General features: G+C 44.9%; 1 protein-coding gene across 5 annotated transcripts in view; it reads left to right on the top strand.

Annotated features, from left to right (window-relative positions):
- The window catches only part of PALD1 (phosphatase domain containing paladin 1), a 195,616-nt gene that overhangs the window by 65,463 nt on the left and 116,319 nt on the right, over positions 1-13,834 (top strand). For 4 of the 5 annotated variants that reach the window (XM_032782734.2, XM_032782736.2, XM_075072629.1 and 1 more), the window contains exons 2-3: positions 12,657-12,851; positions 13,568-13,670. In XM_032782734.2, coding sequence (XP_032638625.1) covers positions 12,657-12,851; positions 13,568-13,670 — 298 coding nt within the window. Of the gene's footprint in view, positions 1-6,931; positions 6,955-12,656; positions 12,852-13,567; positions 13,671-13,834 lie in introns of those variants that run through there. The other variant, XM_032782735.2, reaches the window with a different exon arrangement.

Here is a 13,834-nt window from a genome sequence, read left to right as displayed (position 1 = left end):
CCCGTAACCTGGTCTTAGACACCTTATATGACCCCCTTTACATAGGATTTGGTGCCACTACAGGACCTTGGTTGCAACCCATGTTCTATATGGTCCCAGTTTATATCAATAACGTCACATGCACAAGTGCCCAGCTGACCATGCTGGCTACATGCTCCAGATGTGCTGTGGCTTGGAGTAGATGGGAGATATTGGATCTCCTGGGCCTGTGGGAAGAAGAGGCTGTGCAAGCACAGCTATGGACCGGCTGTAGAAACATCGATATCCAAGAATAGATTTCATGGGGGATGAAAGAGAAGAGGTAGGACAGGGACCAGCAGCAGGGCCAGGTGAAGTGAAGGGAGGCCAACAGTCGATCCAGTGCTGAGCAGCAGACCTGTTGCATTTACAAAGAGCTGCATACCGTAATTGACGGTGACCCCACAACCACCCTGCATATCACCATGGAGCTTCCGAGGATCCCAAGCCACAGGCCTTGGCCTGAAAAGAGAGAACGAGGAGAAGGATGGAGGGGACATGTGACTGAGGGGTCCAGCTTAGCCCCTTGCCAGGAGCTGTTTGAGACCCCACCACAGACAAATCAGTCCTGACAGTGGAGCACTGATGAACCCAATGCAGGGAAGGATCCTTGGGTAAGTGTAAATATATTTCCCATTACAGTGATGACAACTTAACAAGACACAGCTATCCACTTTGCATTAGTTTACTCATACTGGAAGTGGACAAGAGGTGGTAGTGATCTGCTTTTCATTCCTCCGTAGATTCAGGTGGGGAAGGGCATGTGGAGCAGTTTGTTTACATACACAGAGATGTCCCTTGAATCCTCCTGAGAGATCTCAATGAGACTTTCATGGAGGTACTCTACAGTCCTCACTTGAAGGTTTCTAGTGACGGCAGCCTTATTTCTTCCTCAGCCGTAGGACACTTTACTTAGGCAGGCAGAATATGGGCACGGGTATCTTCGGGACGCCGGCAGCAGCTGTGCTCTCTCTGCCTTTGTTACCCTCAGGAGTGAGAGAGTGGCTAAAATCACCACTCCCTGTGGAAAATAGTGCCAGTATTCAGTGCCATTGACCTATATTCATAGTTTCATGCAACCGAGCTATTCCCTCCTCATTTCCCTCTGCCCCCCCGTGGGTCATACTCACCATTGCTGGTGCTGCGAGTGGCGCCAGGCACAAGGACTCGGAAGCAGAAGTGTCAATAAGCACATCTTGTTTAAAAAGTTAGGGGGGCAAAGGAAGGCAGGTCAGAATCTTAAGTTTCGCTTGCCATTGTGACTGTACCAACAACAATAGTGCCTCCTGTGTATTGTATCTGCAGCTGTTGCCGTTGCAGCCTGGAGGGGTTCCCCCTTCCACAGCTGCAGAGTGTCTGAGCCAGATAGAGGAGAAAGAAGAGGACTTGGGGTGACATGTTCAAGGGGATCCTGCAAGCCACTGCTGCATCAGACCGTGAGTACGGGGTCTCAAGGGTGAATGTTGTAGACATCCTGGCGAAGGAAGGAGTGGAGACGAAAAGCACCAGGACAAAATGGGGCTTCTCTAGCTGCAAATACAAATTCTGCAGACTCTTGTGAATGTACAGATTTAACAAGTCCAGGCTTGCCTCCCTTTGTAGTCCATGAAGAACTCTATTGCGGCACCTCCCTATGTCCCCTTCAGGATTCCATGTGGTGTCAGGGGCCACATCCCTACCCCTACCACTCCACCCGTGGGACATTAAGGACAGCTACAGCTTCGCATACACTGACCTGTGAAAGCCATTGCAGCTGTATGTGTAGCTAAAATGCATATGAATGTTCTTGCCTTTTGATAAATTCTGGTACATTAAAAACCTAAAATTAATAGATTTGCTTTTAAATTGCACAGATTTTTCTTTTCACTGGTTTGTTACTGAATAAAATTCTATTATTTGAAACATAATTTGTCATTATTAGTTCATGTTATATACTGGAGGGTGCCTAGCAGTTCTGAAAGCACCCACATACTTGTTACTTTACAGTGTCACACAACTCCTAGGATCAGTGACAAACACACACAGTGTAGTAATCATAAACGTACAGCAATTGCTGCAGAATTAATAGGCGCATTGACAGTATTATATTAATATATGTACACCAACCACCACACAATTCCTAACGGGCCCTGAAACAGCAGGGCTAGGCAGAGCACGTTATACCACAATGCATTACTGTAGCTCACAATTAAAGTGCTCCTTCAGCACCTCCTTGAGCCGTATACTTTGTGTCTGGCTCTTCAAACTCAGCAGACATCCGCTCCATTTCTATCCCAGCAGCAACTTTCCCCCCACTGCTACGCAGATATTACGCAGGTCACAGCAGGCAGCTATAACCATTAGGATATTTTTTTCCCACTGAGATCCAATCTTGTGAGTGAACAATGCCAGCATCCTTTTGATCTACCAAAAGCATGTTCAACTATCAGTCTACACTTGCTGAGCTGGTAGTTGAATCTTTCCTTGCTGCTGCTCAGGTGGCTGGCGAACGGCCTCCTGAGCTGGGGCAGCAAGGCATAGGCTGAGGCCCCAAGGATCACTGTGGCATTTCAGCATTGCCACTGGTGATCCACCAGTCAAGGAATAAAAGACCCTGCTTGGAGCTTTCTGAAAAGTCCTGTGTTCGTAAAGATGCGAGCGTCATGCCTCTTCCCTGACCAGCCCAGAGTGATGTCGGTAAAGCGTCCACGTTGATCCACAACCATAGAAAAGTAGCCCTTTCTGATGATGTCTGTGGCAAGGGGGTCTGCTGCCAAAAGGGGGATAAATGTGCCATCTGTTACTTCGCAGTTGGGAACCCCACTGCTGCAAATCCATCCCCTGTGTCCTGCACATTGCTGAGAGTCACAGTCCTGCATAGCAGGCCCTGCACACTTGCATGACAACAGCCTTGACAGTGGAGTTTTCAACTCCAAACTGATTTCTACTTCTTAGTGTATGTGCAACATGTCTCAGGTGGCACGTGACCAGGATTTGGTCCACTGGTTGGATCATTAGCTTCCCTGACCCATGCTGGATACAGAGGGGGAGCTGAACGTTGATCCATGGCCCCCATTTCCCACTAGCTGGTAGCAATCTAGCATTGCAGGTTTCCACAGTGCAATTACCACTTACTTCTTCATTGTCAGTGTAGTTCTCATTTTGGTGTTTTTGTGCTGGACATCGGGGTGAACTCAGTACACGGATCCAGAAAGGTGGCCTTGTGCGTCCAAAAGTTCTGCAGCTTGTCATCCCAAGCTTGCATTATGATGCAATGCCACCAGTCAGTGCTTATTTCTCAGTCCCAGAAGTGGTGCTCCACCGTCTGCAGCTGCAACATTGAATTGGTTCTCACTATGTCCCACACCAATCTGCCCTCCAAGAAATCATCATGTTCCCTGCTGATTTGGTTATTCTTGGAGCTCTACAAATACTGGAGGGTCAATGGTCCTATGCTTGTAATGCTCATGACAATAATGGAGCCTGCACAGCTCTGCCTGCTTCTATCAGAGATGGCGAATAGCAAGGAGGGACATACGGGTTCATGGGATTTTTAAAAAAGGTGTGAAAAATTTGGGATATAGATGACATTATGGGATGGAGACAGTGACACACTGGGAAGCTGACCTTTTGTTCCCAGTCACCCCTGCATGACTCATTTTGGACCCACTAAGCATTGTCAAAACTTCCCAAAAGTGCACTGCATTGTGCATCGATGCAAGCACTTTTGGTGAGTATGCTCAGCGCCAGCACAAGGAGACAAGTATGCATACACACAAGCGATATACTAATTATGGCAGCTTAATGCTGACTTAAACTTGCGATGACCAAAATTTGTAATGTAGAAATGGCCTGAGAGGCAATAGCTAAGCTGATAGAAGAATTCTTCCATTGACCTAGTGTTGTCTATGCCGGGGGGTAAGTTGGCTTAACTGCGTCGGTCAGGGATGTGGATTTTTCACACACCTGAGAGACACAACTATGCTGATGTAAATTTTCAGTGTAGACTAGCCTTATGTTTCCACTAGAAATGCTGCTGCAGCAATGTTTCAGTATAGATACTCTCTAGACTCATGACAGTTAATCCACCTCCCTGACAGGCAGTAGTGAGGTCGATGGAAGAATTAATAGGTTGTTCATTTAAGGTCAGCTTAATAGATCATTCAGGGAACCTAACTTTATAGTGTAGACCTGGCCTGAATACCTTTCCAGACCTGAAGAAGAGCTCTGTGTAGCACAAAACCTTGTCTCTTTCACCAACAGAAGTTGGTCCAATAAAAGATTTTTCCCTCATTCCCATTGCCTTTCCCAGAGGTTTTGTAAGTTGTTTTGGGGCTCACAGCCATACAGAAAATTCTCTGCTACCGGAAAGGAAATCTCCACAATAAACTTCTTCAGTCTCAAGCCAACCTCCTGTATTGAAAGTTATTCATCTTCGGACTGTTGACTCTTGTCTGCTAGCATAAAGATATTGTCCTGGCAGCCAAGCTCCCCCCCAAGCGCCTTCCCCTGCTGGCGGCCCCACTGATCAACTCCTCTCTCTCCCTAGTGCACCTCCTGCTTGCCATGATCAGCTGTTCTACAGCGTGCAGGAGGCACTGGGAAGGAGGGGGAGGAGCAAGGATGGGGCATGCTTGAGGAAGGGGGTGGAACTGGGTGGGAAGGGGTGGAGTGGGGGCAGGAAGAGGGGGGTGGGAGTTTTGGGGGAAGAGGTCAGATGGCGGTGGAGTGTGGGGTTGAGCACCCCTGGGTGAATTGGTTCAGAAACAAGCAAACAAAGGGAGCTTGCCTAGTTGAAACAAAAAAATTAATTTTGTCACATCTGTGTTAATTCATAATGACGGATTGCAGAATGCAGTAGAAGACCCACCAGAACTCATCCCTCAGTTACAAACAGTCCTTTTTCTTTCAACATCTGAAGGAAGAGACAGTTGAGGTTTTTGTGGTCCGGAAGTTGTCTTGCTTTAAGAAATGATTTCTTATCACTAAGTGCTCAAGTTCCCTTGATGTATCGTTACTTCCTTCGAAGTGATTAGGAATTAGAAAAATATTTTAACATCGTGACTTACGATAATATAGTTCTAAAGCTGCACAGTAGCATGATGTGCATCCAAACAGATTTGTTCTTAGAATTATTTATCTGCTGTGTGTTTTGTTTTGTTTTTTTAAAAATAAAAAAAATGCTGCTTATAGGATTTTTTTTTTTTTCATTTAAAGTCAAGGTGTTAAATACAACAGGAAAGAGTGACATTTCAAACTAGACATTGGAGAAGGATACTGGGCATCAGGAGTCCTGGGGTCTATTCCTTTTTCCGCCACTAAATTGCTGTGTGGCCATAGGCAGGTCACTTCACCTGTCTACCTCAGTTTGCCCATTTGCAACTCTGGGAGGTAGTTAATTCACTGAGATTTTTAAAGATTTTGGAGATCCCCGATTTAAAGGTGCTGTGTACACCAAATAAGTACTACTGTATACTTCTGGGTCTGAAACCTTGACAAGCTTCCCTTTAAGTCTAAGATGTAAACTACCAGGGTGGATTTCCTGACGTGATCTCTTCTGCAATGCTATGTTGTTAGTCAAAACTGTAACTCTGTTCAGTTCTTTCTGTATTGTTTTTTGATGGGTATGAGTCCTCTAGAATTCATCTCACTTCCCCTCCATCTCGAACCTGGCTCATACTTTGCTTCTATCTTCCATGCTGAGACCTCCAGTTACAACAGTCTTTTTTTTGTTCGGTTGTTAAGATCTAGGCATGGCCCCCTCCAGTGCCCGTCAGTGACAGCCGACTTATTGTTCTAAAGGGGTCAAGTGATGCAAGATGCTCTTAGCTGGTGCCAATTCAGGGAAGGATCCTCCTGCTTAACTGTTTGCTTTTGCCTGGATTTTCGAGTGTTGGTCTTGTGAAGTAGGACAAATGGAGTTTCATAAGAGCACTAAATTGATGCAGTGTCAGAGCTCTGAACTGGATTTGATTCTTTGTACTATTCATTTTATGGGGGACGTCTTTGCCACAAACTCAAGGAGGAATCTTTTTGGCCAAAGCAGAATTTGAGGGAGAGGAGGAGGTAGGTTCTGCCACTTTCTATAGAGGTTGAATTACAGAGATGCTTTTATAGTGAAGGAGGGAAATCCCTGATGACAGTGGCTGTCTAGTAGCCAGCTGCTGGATGTATGACTGCAAACATCCGTCTTGTCTGGGTTCTGCTGCGTGGAAGAAAGCTAACTGTGTGGAGCAGTTGGAACTTGTCACCAGCAGTATGTTTTCCTGTAGACTCAAGTGAGAGGGCTACAGGCGACTAAAGGGAAGCATTGCCATTCCACTAAACCTCCAGTGTTGCTCAAAATAATTCTCCCAGCTAAGTAGCTACAACAGCTTTATTCCGCAGCAGGTGACTTACTGTAATTGTTTCACTCTTCTGTTCAGAACCATGTTGCATGGTAAATTCTTTCCATCTTACCTAGATCCCATTTCAGTGTATTCCAACTTGTTGCAGATTGTTCCTTGTCTTGTACCCTCTTAGGGTCTGATTCTTCTCCTTCTGAAGCCCTTGACAAAACTCGTATTGATTCAGTGGTGCAGGATCAGTCCCTGGAATTGTTTCCTTTCTTGTTTCAAAGGCTTGGATCTGACTGTGTTAACTGCAGTGTTGCTTGGTGGTGGGGTGTGTGTTGTTGTTGTTTGTTGTTGTTGTTGGGTTGTTTTTTTTTTGGTATGCTGTGGAGAAACATTACCAGATTATTATTATTATTTATTTATTATTTATTTCGTGTAGCATGCCTAAGTGGTATTTTACAAACATTGGAAGGCTGGATGCACCTCAACAGCAGTGTTGGAAACAATCCATGGGTACAACTGCTGCACGTGGGCCTGTGTTTAAAGGCGCCTGAGATGCCAGCACACGGCTGCTATATTTTCAGTACACACAAATCTCCCAGTGATTAGCAATGATGGGAAGGTAAAAGGAAATGCTAATATTTTCCCAGACTCTAATTAAACTTTTGTGCATTTTCTTTGATCTGTCAAGACTGCCTGTGGCGCAAGTCCAGGGGAGGAGAATGTGCATGGCTGAAGAGGTTGGGTTGGATTAGTAGAGACCTTCTGAAAAGGCTTTGACGAATCGGAGGATATGCACTACTTGCCTGGAGGCTGCCAGTAAGTCTGCAAAGCAGCCACTAGGCAATTCCGTTAATGATGAGAACAGGAGCATAACCAATAAAAATCTGCCTCGTCCCCATCCTCCCTCCTTGAAGAGTGCAATGCCACGTGAATGTGAGCAGTCAGCTAGCTTGCTGTCGTCTTCCCACTCCACACATGTTCCAAATGTAGGCTAGAGCAAGAAAAATTTCCATTCCTTGAGCAGAATGGAATAATCCCTAAGTCAAACAATAGTTGCACAATGTTTGCATCAAGATTTCCCAAAGAGACCAGAATTAATCATGAAGTAGTTAACAATCAAAATACCACCTGTTATTTAAGCACCAAATCCATGTAAACAGCAGCCAAGACCACTTCAGATTACTTAACCACAGTATCCAGAGTGGACAGAATTTGTATTTGCGTAATGCTTAGTCACTAGCATCTACAAAGTCACAAATGCCAGGTGTAATCAGGGCAGCTGGGGTAGCAGCTGACCCAATCTGTTAGCAGGTGCTGAAAACCTTTAGGGAATGGCTGACTGACTTCTCCTGATTTATTGTGGTAGGTTTGGCTTGTTAATGCCATCCTGAATGTAAGTGAGATGGGAGTGGTTATAGAATAGAGGAACCTAGGATTTGAGACAGAGGAGTCTATAGGGAAGCCTTACGAACAACCAAGTTTATAAATAAAGGCAAACCCCAGGAAGGGAATGCTTGCATGAAATGAAATCCGTATAGACTCTCTCCAGAACAGCTAGGGAGCTGCACCTGCTTATGCCTTAGTTTACTTCTCTCTCTCTCTCTCTTCCATGCAGAACATAGGACCTTCAACATTGCCTCCCATATTTGACAGTTTCTTGCTGCTGTCTTAGCTTCTTGTTGTCATTTGGTAGCATTCAGTTCCACTTCTGTTGTATGCTTCCATCTACCTCATCACCTCTTGATCTGGGGATTCTAGTCCAGTGCCTGCATAATTATGTTGTTTGAGTCTTTCTTCCATGTATGTTCTAGCCTTCTTCATTTTTGTTCTATAATTTCTAGTCTGATCTGTTTTGTTTTCCTCCAGAGTTCCTTTTTTTGTGATTTCCCCCCCCCCCTCCTCCCTGACCATCTGATATTGAGAATTTCTCTAAGGCGGTTGTTTATGAAAACATGGAGTCTGGGTAGTAAGGTCTTAATAAGTCTCGGCATTTCATATAGTAAGACTGACGTTTACAATGGTGTTAAATATTCAAAGGTCAGTTTGGAGGACAAATTTTGTTTCTCCAGATCGGCTTTAGAGTTAGGCAGGCATGTCTGGCTTTCACTATTCTGGATTTAATGTCTTCGTCTGTATCTCCTGTTGTACTTACAATGCTGCCAAGATGGGAAATATCTGACCTCTTAGGTGTCAGTTCTAGAAAGTGTTATTGGTGTTTCTTGTTGTGTGCTAATTCTCATAGTTTTAGTTTCTCAGTTGGTCTTGATTTTCAACCCTACTAATTGTGCGTAGGCCTGGATATATTTATTTTGGCTTGCATGTCTCTGTGGGTATAGGATAGCAAGTTGATGTCATCCGCTAAGTTAAGGTCTTTTAACTTCTGTGTGAAAGTCCATTGTATGCAACTTGGTTGTTCTGTGGTCTTTCTTATTACCAGGTCTGCTATCAGTAAAATGATTGTCTGTGACATAACATATCCTTGTTGGACATCATTTAGTAACCTGGAACGGCTTAGTCGCTTCACTGTTGTAGATTACTTGGCATGTTATATTTTCATAGATGCTCTGAATGATGTTCACAAATCTCTGTTCTAAACTATTTTATTCACTGTATCAAAAGTTTTTTGGAAACCTATAAAATTCATGTAAATTTGTGGTTGCCATTCCATCAACAGTTCTGTGATGATACGTAGAGTTATTTGATCTATACATGACTTCTCCTGTCTGAACCCTACTTGTTCTTGTCATAACCTTAAACCTACTGCATTCTTTATTCTATCTAGAATGATGCATGTAAAAACCTTATTTGGGATAGACAGCAATTGAATGTCCCTTAGTTTTTGAACTGACCGCTGTCTCCTTTCATTTCGTGTTATGACCCTTTTCCAAATCCTTTAGCATTTCTTCTTCCCTCTCATATCTTTTGTAAGATGATCATCAAAATGTCTATTGTTCTTTTCATGTCTGCCTTAAGAACCTCTGTTGGGATTTTATCTGCACCTGGTGCCTTTCCATTTTTTAATCATGCTTATACCAAGGGGAAGATAGTGTTCCTTGCCTTTAACTTCCGCTGTCTTGAATTTGGATGAGAGACTGCTACATCCCTGACATCTTATTTACTGTCAGAAGTGAAAATCACATTGGCTGAAGTATTAGGCATGAAAATAAATGCTTGATTAGGGCTGGGGAGGCAGAATGGAGTTCTTAGCTACAGGGAAACGAAGTCAGATGGAGGCTTAAAATGTCTTTACTACAAAGGCAACGTTACCTAACTACAGGTGAGAAAGGTGTTTCAGTTTATATCAGCCACAATCAATATTCGGTGAACTCAGTCATGTTTTTTAAAAAACCTGAACATTTATGTTAGGAGGCAGAATTACCATATTAGCTAGGCATCTTAACATAAAATAAAGAAACGAGCAGAAATTTTAATCAAGCTTGGAAATGAGGTGAGAGGCTTAGAAAAAAATTCACTTGGATATTCAAAATAAATATTTATTAATAAAAACAACAAGGAGTCTGGTTTATTATTATATTTATTAATATTTACTCTTTAAAGCATCTTAAGTCTGGGGCAGGGACCTTTTCTGTAGAGTAATTAACACACTGTTTGGCACTGTACAAATAAACAATAATGCTAATCTTCCTTCTCAGAGGCAGAAGACGCTGAGAGTACTTTGTGCTTTTTGCTACTGGGAAAGCCTCATATCATGTAACCGTGTCACCTGCTGGCTGATATGGGTGATATAAATGTAGATATTGAAGAATACATGACAGCGGATCCATGGTAGTTATTGTCCTAATCTGTTCACCTCGCCCTCTCTCCCCCAAATCTTAAAGCAAAATGTCCCTCTGGTAGGTTCTCTTGGTAGAATGGAGTTTAAAGGTGCATATTTTTCCCTCACCAGATGTCCCTGTGTTAGCAGGTAGACAAAGGGAGTTCCCTACAACCCCTTCTAGCTAGGGGGATTCATAACAATAGGAGTGAAGAGTTTTATATGAAGGGGGAGGAAATAAGAACCTCAGGAAGGGGCTGATTTGATCTGAATTGCACCTCTTCCCCCATCACAGTTCCCATAACTTAACCAGGTTGAGGTGGGGTGCAGTCGTTCTGCTGGAGTATTGCCCAATGGGGGCAGTGTAGAATCGGTGCTTCCTAGTACAGAAAAGTAATTGTCCATGAGAAAATAAAAGGGAAAAAATATAGGCACCCAACCTTTCTGTAAGACCCACTGCTGAAGCACAACTATCTTCAGAGCTGGAATGTTTCCCTTATGGCCTGAGAGCCAGTGACAGCCAGCAGGGAGCAACTGAAGCGTTTGTCCCTGCTCTTCCAGCCCGGTCCCTTAGCTGGAATACAATCTGAGCCTTTGCAGCACATCCCTTGGATTCTGTACAGCTCTCCCTGCAGCTTCCTCATATCCCTTGAAATTTAGTCTGAGAGATCAATATCTCTATCTAGGAAAAACTGTTTTCATTTTCCTCTTGCAAGCCTCTCGCCTAATTTCCAGCCTCCGTCACCATTAGTTTAGTCTCATGCTCTCTGTTTAGTTATCACTGGAAAGATGCTCATGTGTATTTGTCTGCTATGTTACTCTCAGGTGGTGGCTGAACTCAGTTCATCCCATCCTTCCTTCCCCCGACTCCTTTGAACTGTGTTTAAAAATGAGGTGAAAACCGAGAGGAGCAATGTAGCTGCTGGGACAACTGAACTAAATACTAAGGATTGAGTAAGAGGCCAGGCCCTGTTCCGTGTCGTATCCCTTTTTCTAAAGTTAAAAGGGTTTTGCTCTGAGGAAGATCTCTCATTCCCCTCCAGAACTTTAGTGAGGACATTGGCAATATTTAGAGTGCCATTCAGTACGTCTACACTGCAATTAGACACCCATGACTGGCCTGTGCCAACTGACTTGGGCTCCTGGGTCTTGAGCTAAAGGGCTGGTCTCTAGGACCCTGCAAGGCATCAAGGTCCCAGAGTTTGGGCCGCAGACCAGGCTGGAATGTCTACACTGCAATGAAACAGCCCCTTAGCCTGAGGCCTGTGAGCCCGAGTCAGTTGGCCTGGGCCAGCCACAGGTATCTAATTGCAGTGTAGACATAACCTTTCATCAGTAGCTTTCAAAGCCCTGTGCAAAGGGGAAAGCAGATGGAGAAAGTGAGGCACACGGAAGCTGTGTTTTGCCCAAAGCCACTGTAAGGGTACTTCTAAACAGTGAGTGACAGCTCGGGGCAGTGAGTCTTCAAACCTGAGTTGGCTGACTTGGGCTTGCAGAGCTCGTGCTACAAACAGCTGTGCAGATGTCACAACTCGGGCTGGAGCTTAAGCTCTGAAGCCCATGGGCTTTCAGAAAGGGGGGCTGGGCTTCAGAGCCCTAAGTGCCATGACTGCACAGATATTTTTAGTGCAGTAACGCAAGCCCTGCCTGCCCAAGCCTGTTGACCTAGGCTCTGAGACTCAGTGCACTGGGTTGCAGTTCACTGTGTTAGACGTACCCTCTCCAGCTTAATGGCAGAGTGAGGCGTAGCACCTAGGTCTGCTGGGACAGCATGAGAGACTGCAGTGGCACATGCTTATGTATTCCTTGAACTGGAGGGACAGTGACCCCACCTTAAACCACGAGAAGGGAGTTCAGCCTACCTTTAAACAGCAAGATAGCTTAGCATTCATGACCAAGGGGACAATGTGTGTCCGTATCCTGAAATGCCAGATTAATTCCATATATTCTTTGGAGGCCATTATTACTTCTTTGCAGTTTTATTTTATGTTTTGAAAATTGGGAATAGATGAGTTAAACCTCCTGGGTTCAGTTTCATGTAGCTCACTCACTAATGAAACATGGGGATGTGTGTGTTTTGGTTGTCTGTCTGATGCCTGGTCAGAGTCCCCACAGGCTGACATGCATCTGCTCGGGAGAGGCTGTAGTCCCGCAATAGCAGGGTTGGAATGAGGGATGGCCAGCCCCATGTTTGTTTGTGTGACCGGGGTGTTGCTGTGAGAGCTGAAGGATATAACAGGTGCACTGGCAGAGTGGTGTGTGTGAACAGAGGTGGAATCTGCCCAGGCAGCTGCCCACACTCTCTCTGGCTCTACCCACGCTTTCATGAGCATTAAAACCAACCAGTTATGTGTAACCTTTAAAGGGGGAGACATGGTCAACAATTGTCTGTACAGGGTCAGGTCTGAGCCTGTTTAAGTGCAGCATCTGGTAATTCTGCAGTGATGTTTGGTTGGCGTTAAGTCCTCTTTAGATCAGCCCTAATGTTTTGTCTCCTTGTTTCTCCTCCCTTTCCTACTGCCTGTTCTCCTGGCTGTTTTATGAAGCTGCCTGTGGATTATGGGTACAACTGCCAGCACAGCTCAGCAAGCAGTCTCAGCAGCTACGTTTGAGAACGTTCACGGCAACGAGACCATGGAGGACCGCCACTCGCTTAGCATCCACTCCTGCCAGACGATTGGTCTCCACAACAACAAAGCCAAGTCCATCATCACCAACAAGGTGGCACCTGTTGTCATCACGTGAGTAGCTTCAGGCTGGAGTGTTTCTGTAAATCATGTAACCATCCGGATTTTCCCTTCCGCTAACGTTCTAGGAACATTACCCTACTGGTTTTGTTGAAGACTGGGAATTCTCCTCCTTTCATTCCCTCAACCTTCCCAGCTCTCTCTGCTGAGAGAACAGACCTTTCCACAATTAATTTCCTGGAGAGAAGTAGTGAGTTCTACGGCCTCCCTCTGCCTCCTGCTTCCCCTGCAGGAACAGCCTTCAGGAGACCACGTTCCTCTTTCCCTCCCCTCTCCTGCATCCCCAGATGAGCAGACTATTTATTTGGTGGGTGCAGGATTCAGGACCATCCTTTTCCCCACCTCCACTTTCTCCACCCTGTCCCATAGGAGCAATCTGGCTCTGGCTTGTTGAAGCCTCTGCCAGTCATCTCTGTGCTGCCAGCAACTGTTCTGCCTCATAGCTGTGTTGCATATCTGTGGTGGTGACTACCATGTATAGCACACAATTTAATTTTGGTCACATGATAAAATTTCAACCAGTGGTCTTAGTTATAGACAGTATATCTTACTAGAGGTTTACTAAGTGAATAGGATAGGGACGGGTGGCTTTTTTCACAGCATGTGTCCCTGAGCTTCAATCCCTTGACCTTCTTGGTCAATAAGCCCCATGCTGACTGGAGAAAAAACCTTTGTCTTAAATGCTGTATGTGTATGTGTGGCTTTCACAGCTACAACTGCAAAGAGGAATTTCAGATTCATGACGACCTGCTGAAGGCCAACTACACAGTGGGGCGGATTTCAGAGACCACGTTGGAACACTACCTTGTACAGGTAGAGGCTGCTAACCCTGTTTTGCCATGGGCATGCTTTGTCACAGTGTATCTAGAGCAAGCAAGTCATATTACCTGAGGTGAAAATTATATTGTGCATTTTATGAGCTAAGGGAAGGGTAACACAGCTGTGCAGATGCCATGGGATTCATTTCACAAACCCTG

This window comes from Chelonoidis abingdonii, chromosome 15 (assembly GCF_003597395.2).
Source record: "Chelonoidis abingdonii isolate Lonesome George chromosome 15, CheloAbing_2.0, whole genome shotgun sequence".
NCBI classification, from domain to species: Eukaryota; Metazoa; Chordata; order Testudines; family Testudinidae; genus Chelonoidis; species Chelonoidis abingdonii.
This window is presented reverse-complemented; position numbering and strand designations above follow the sequence as displayed.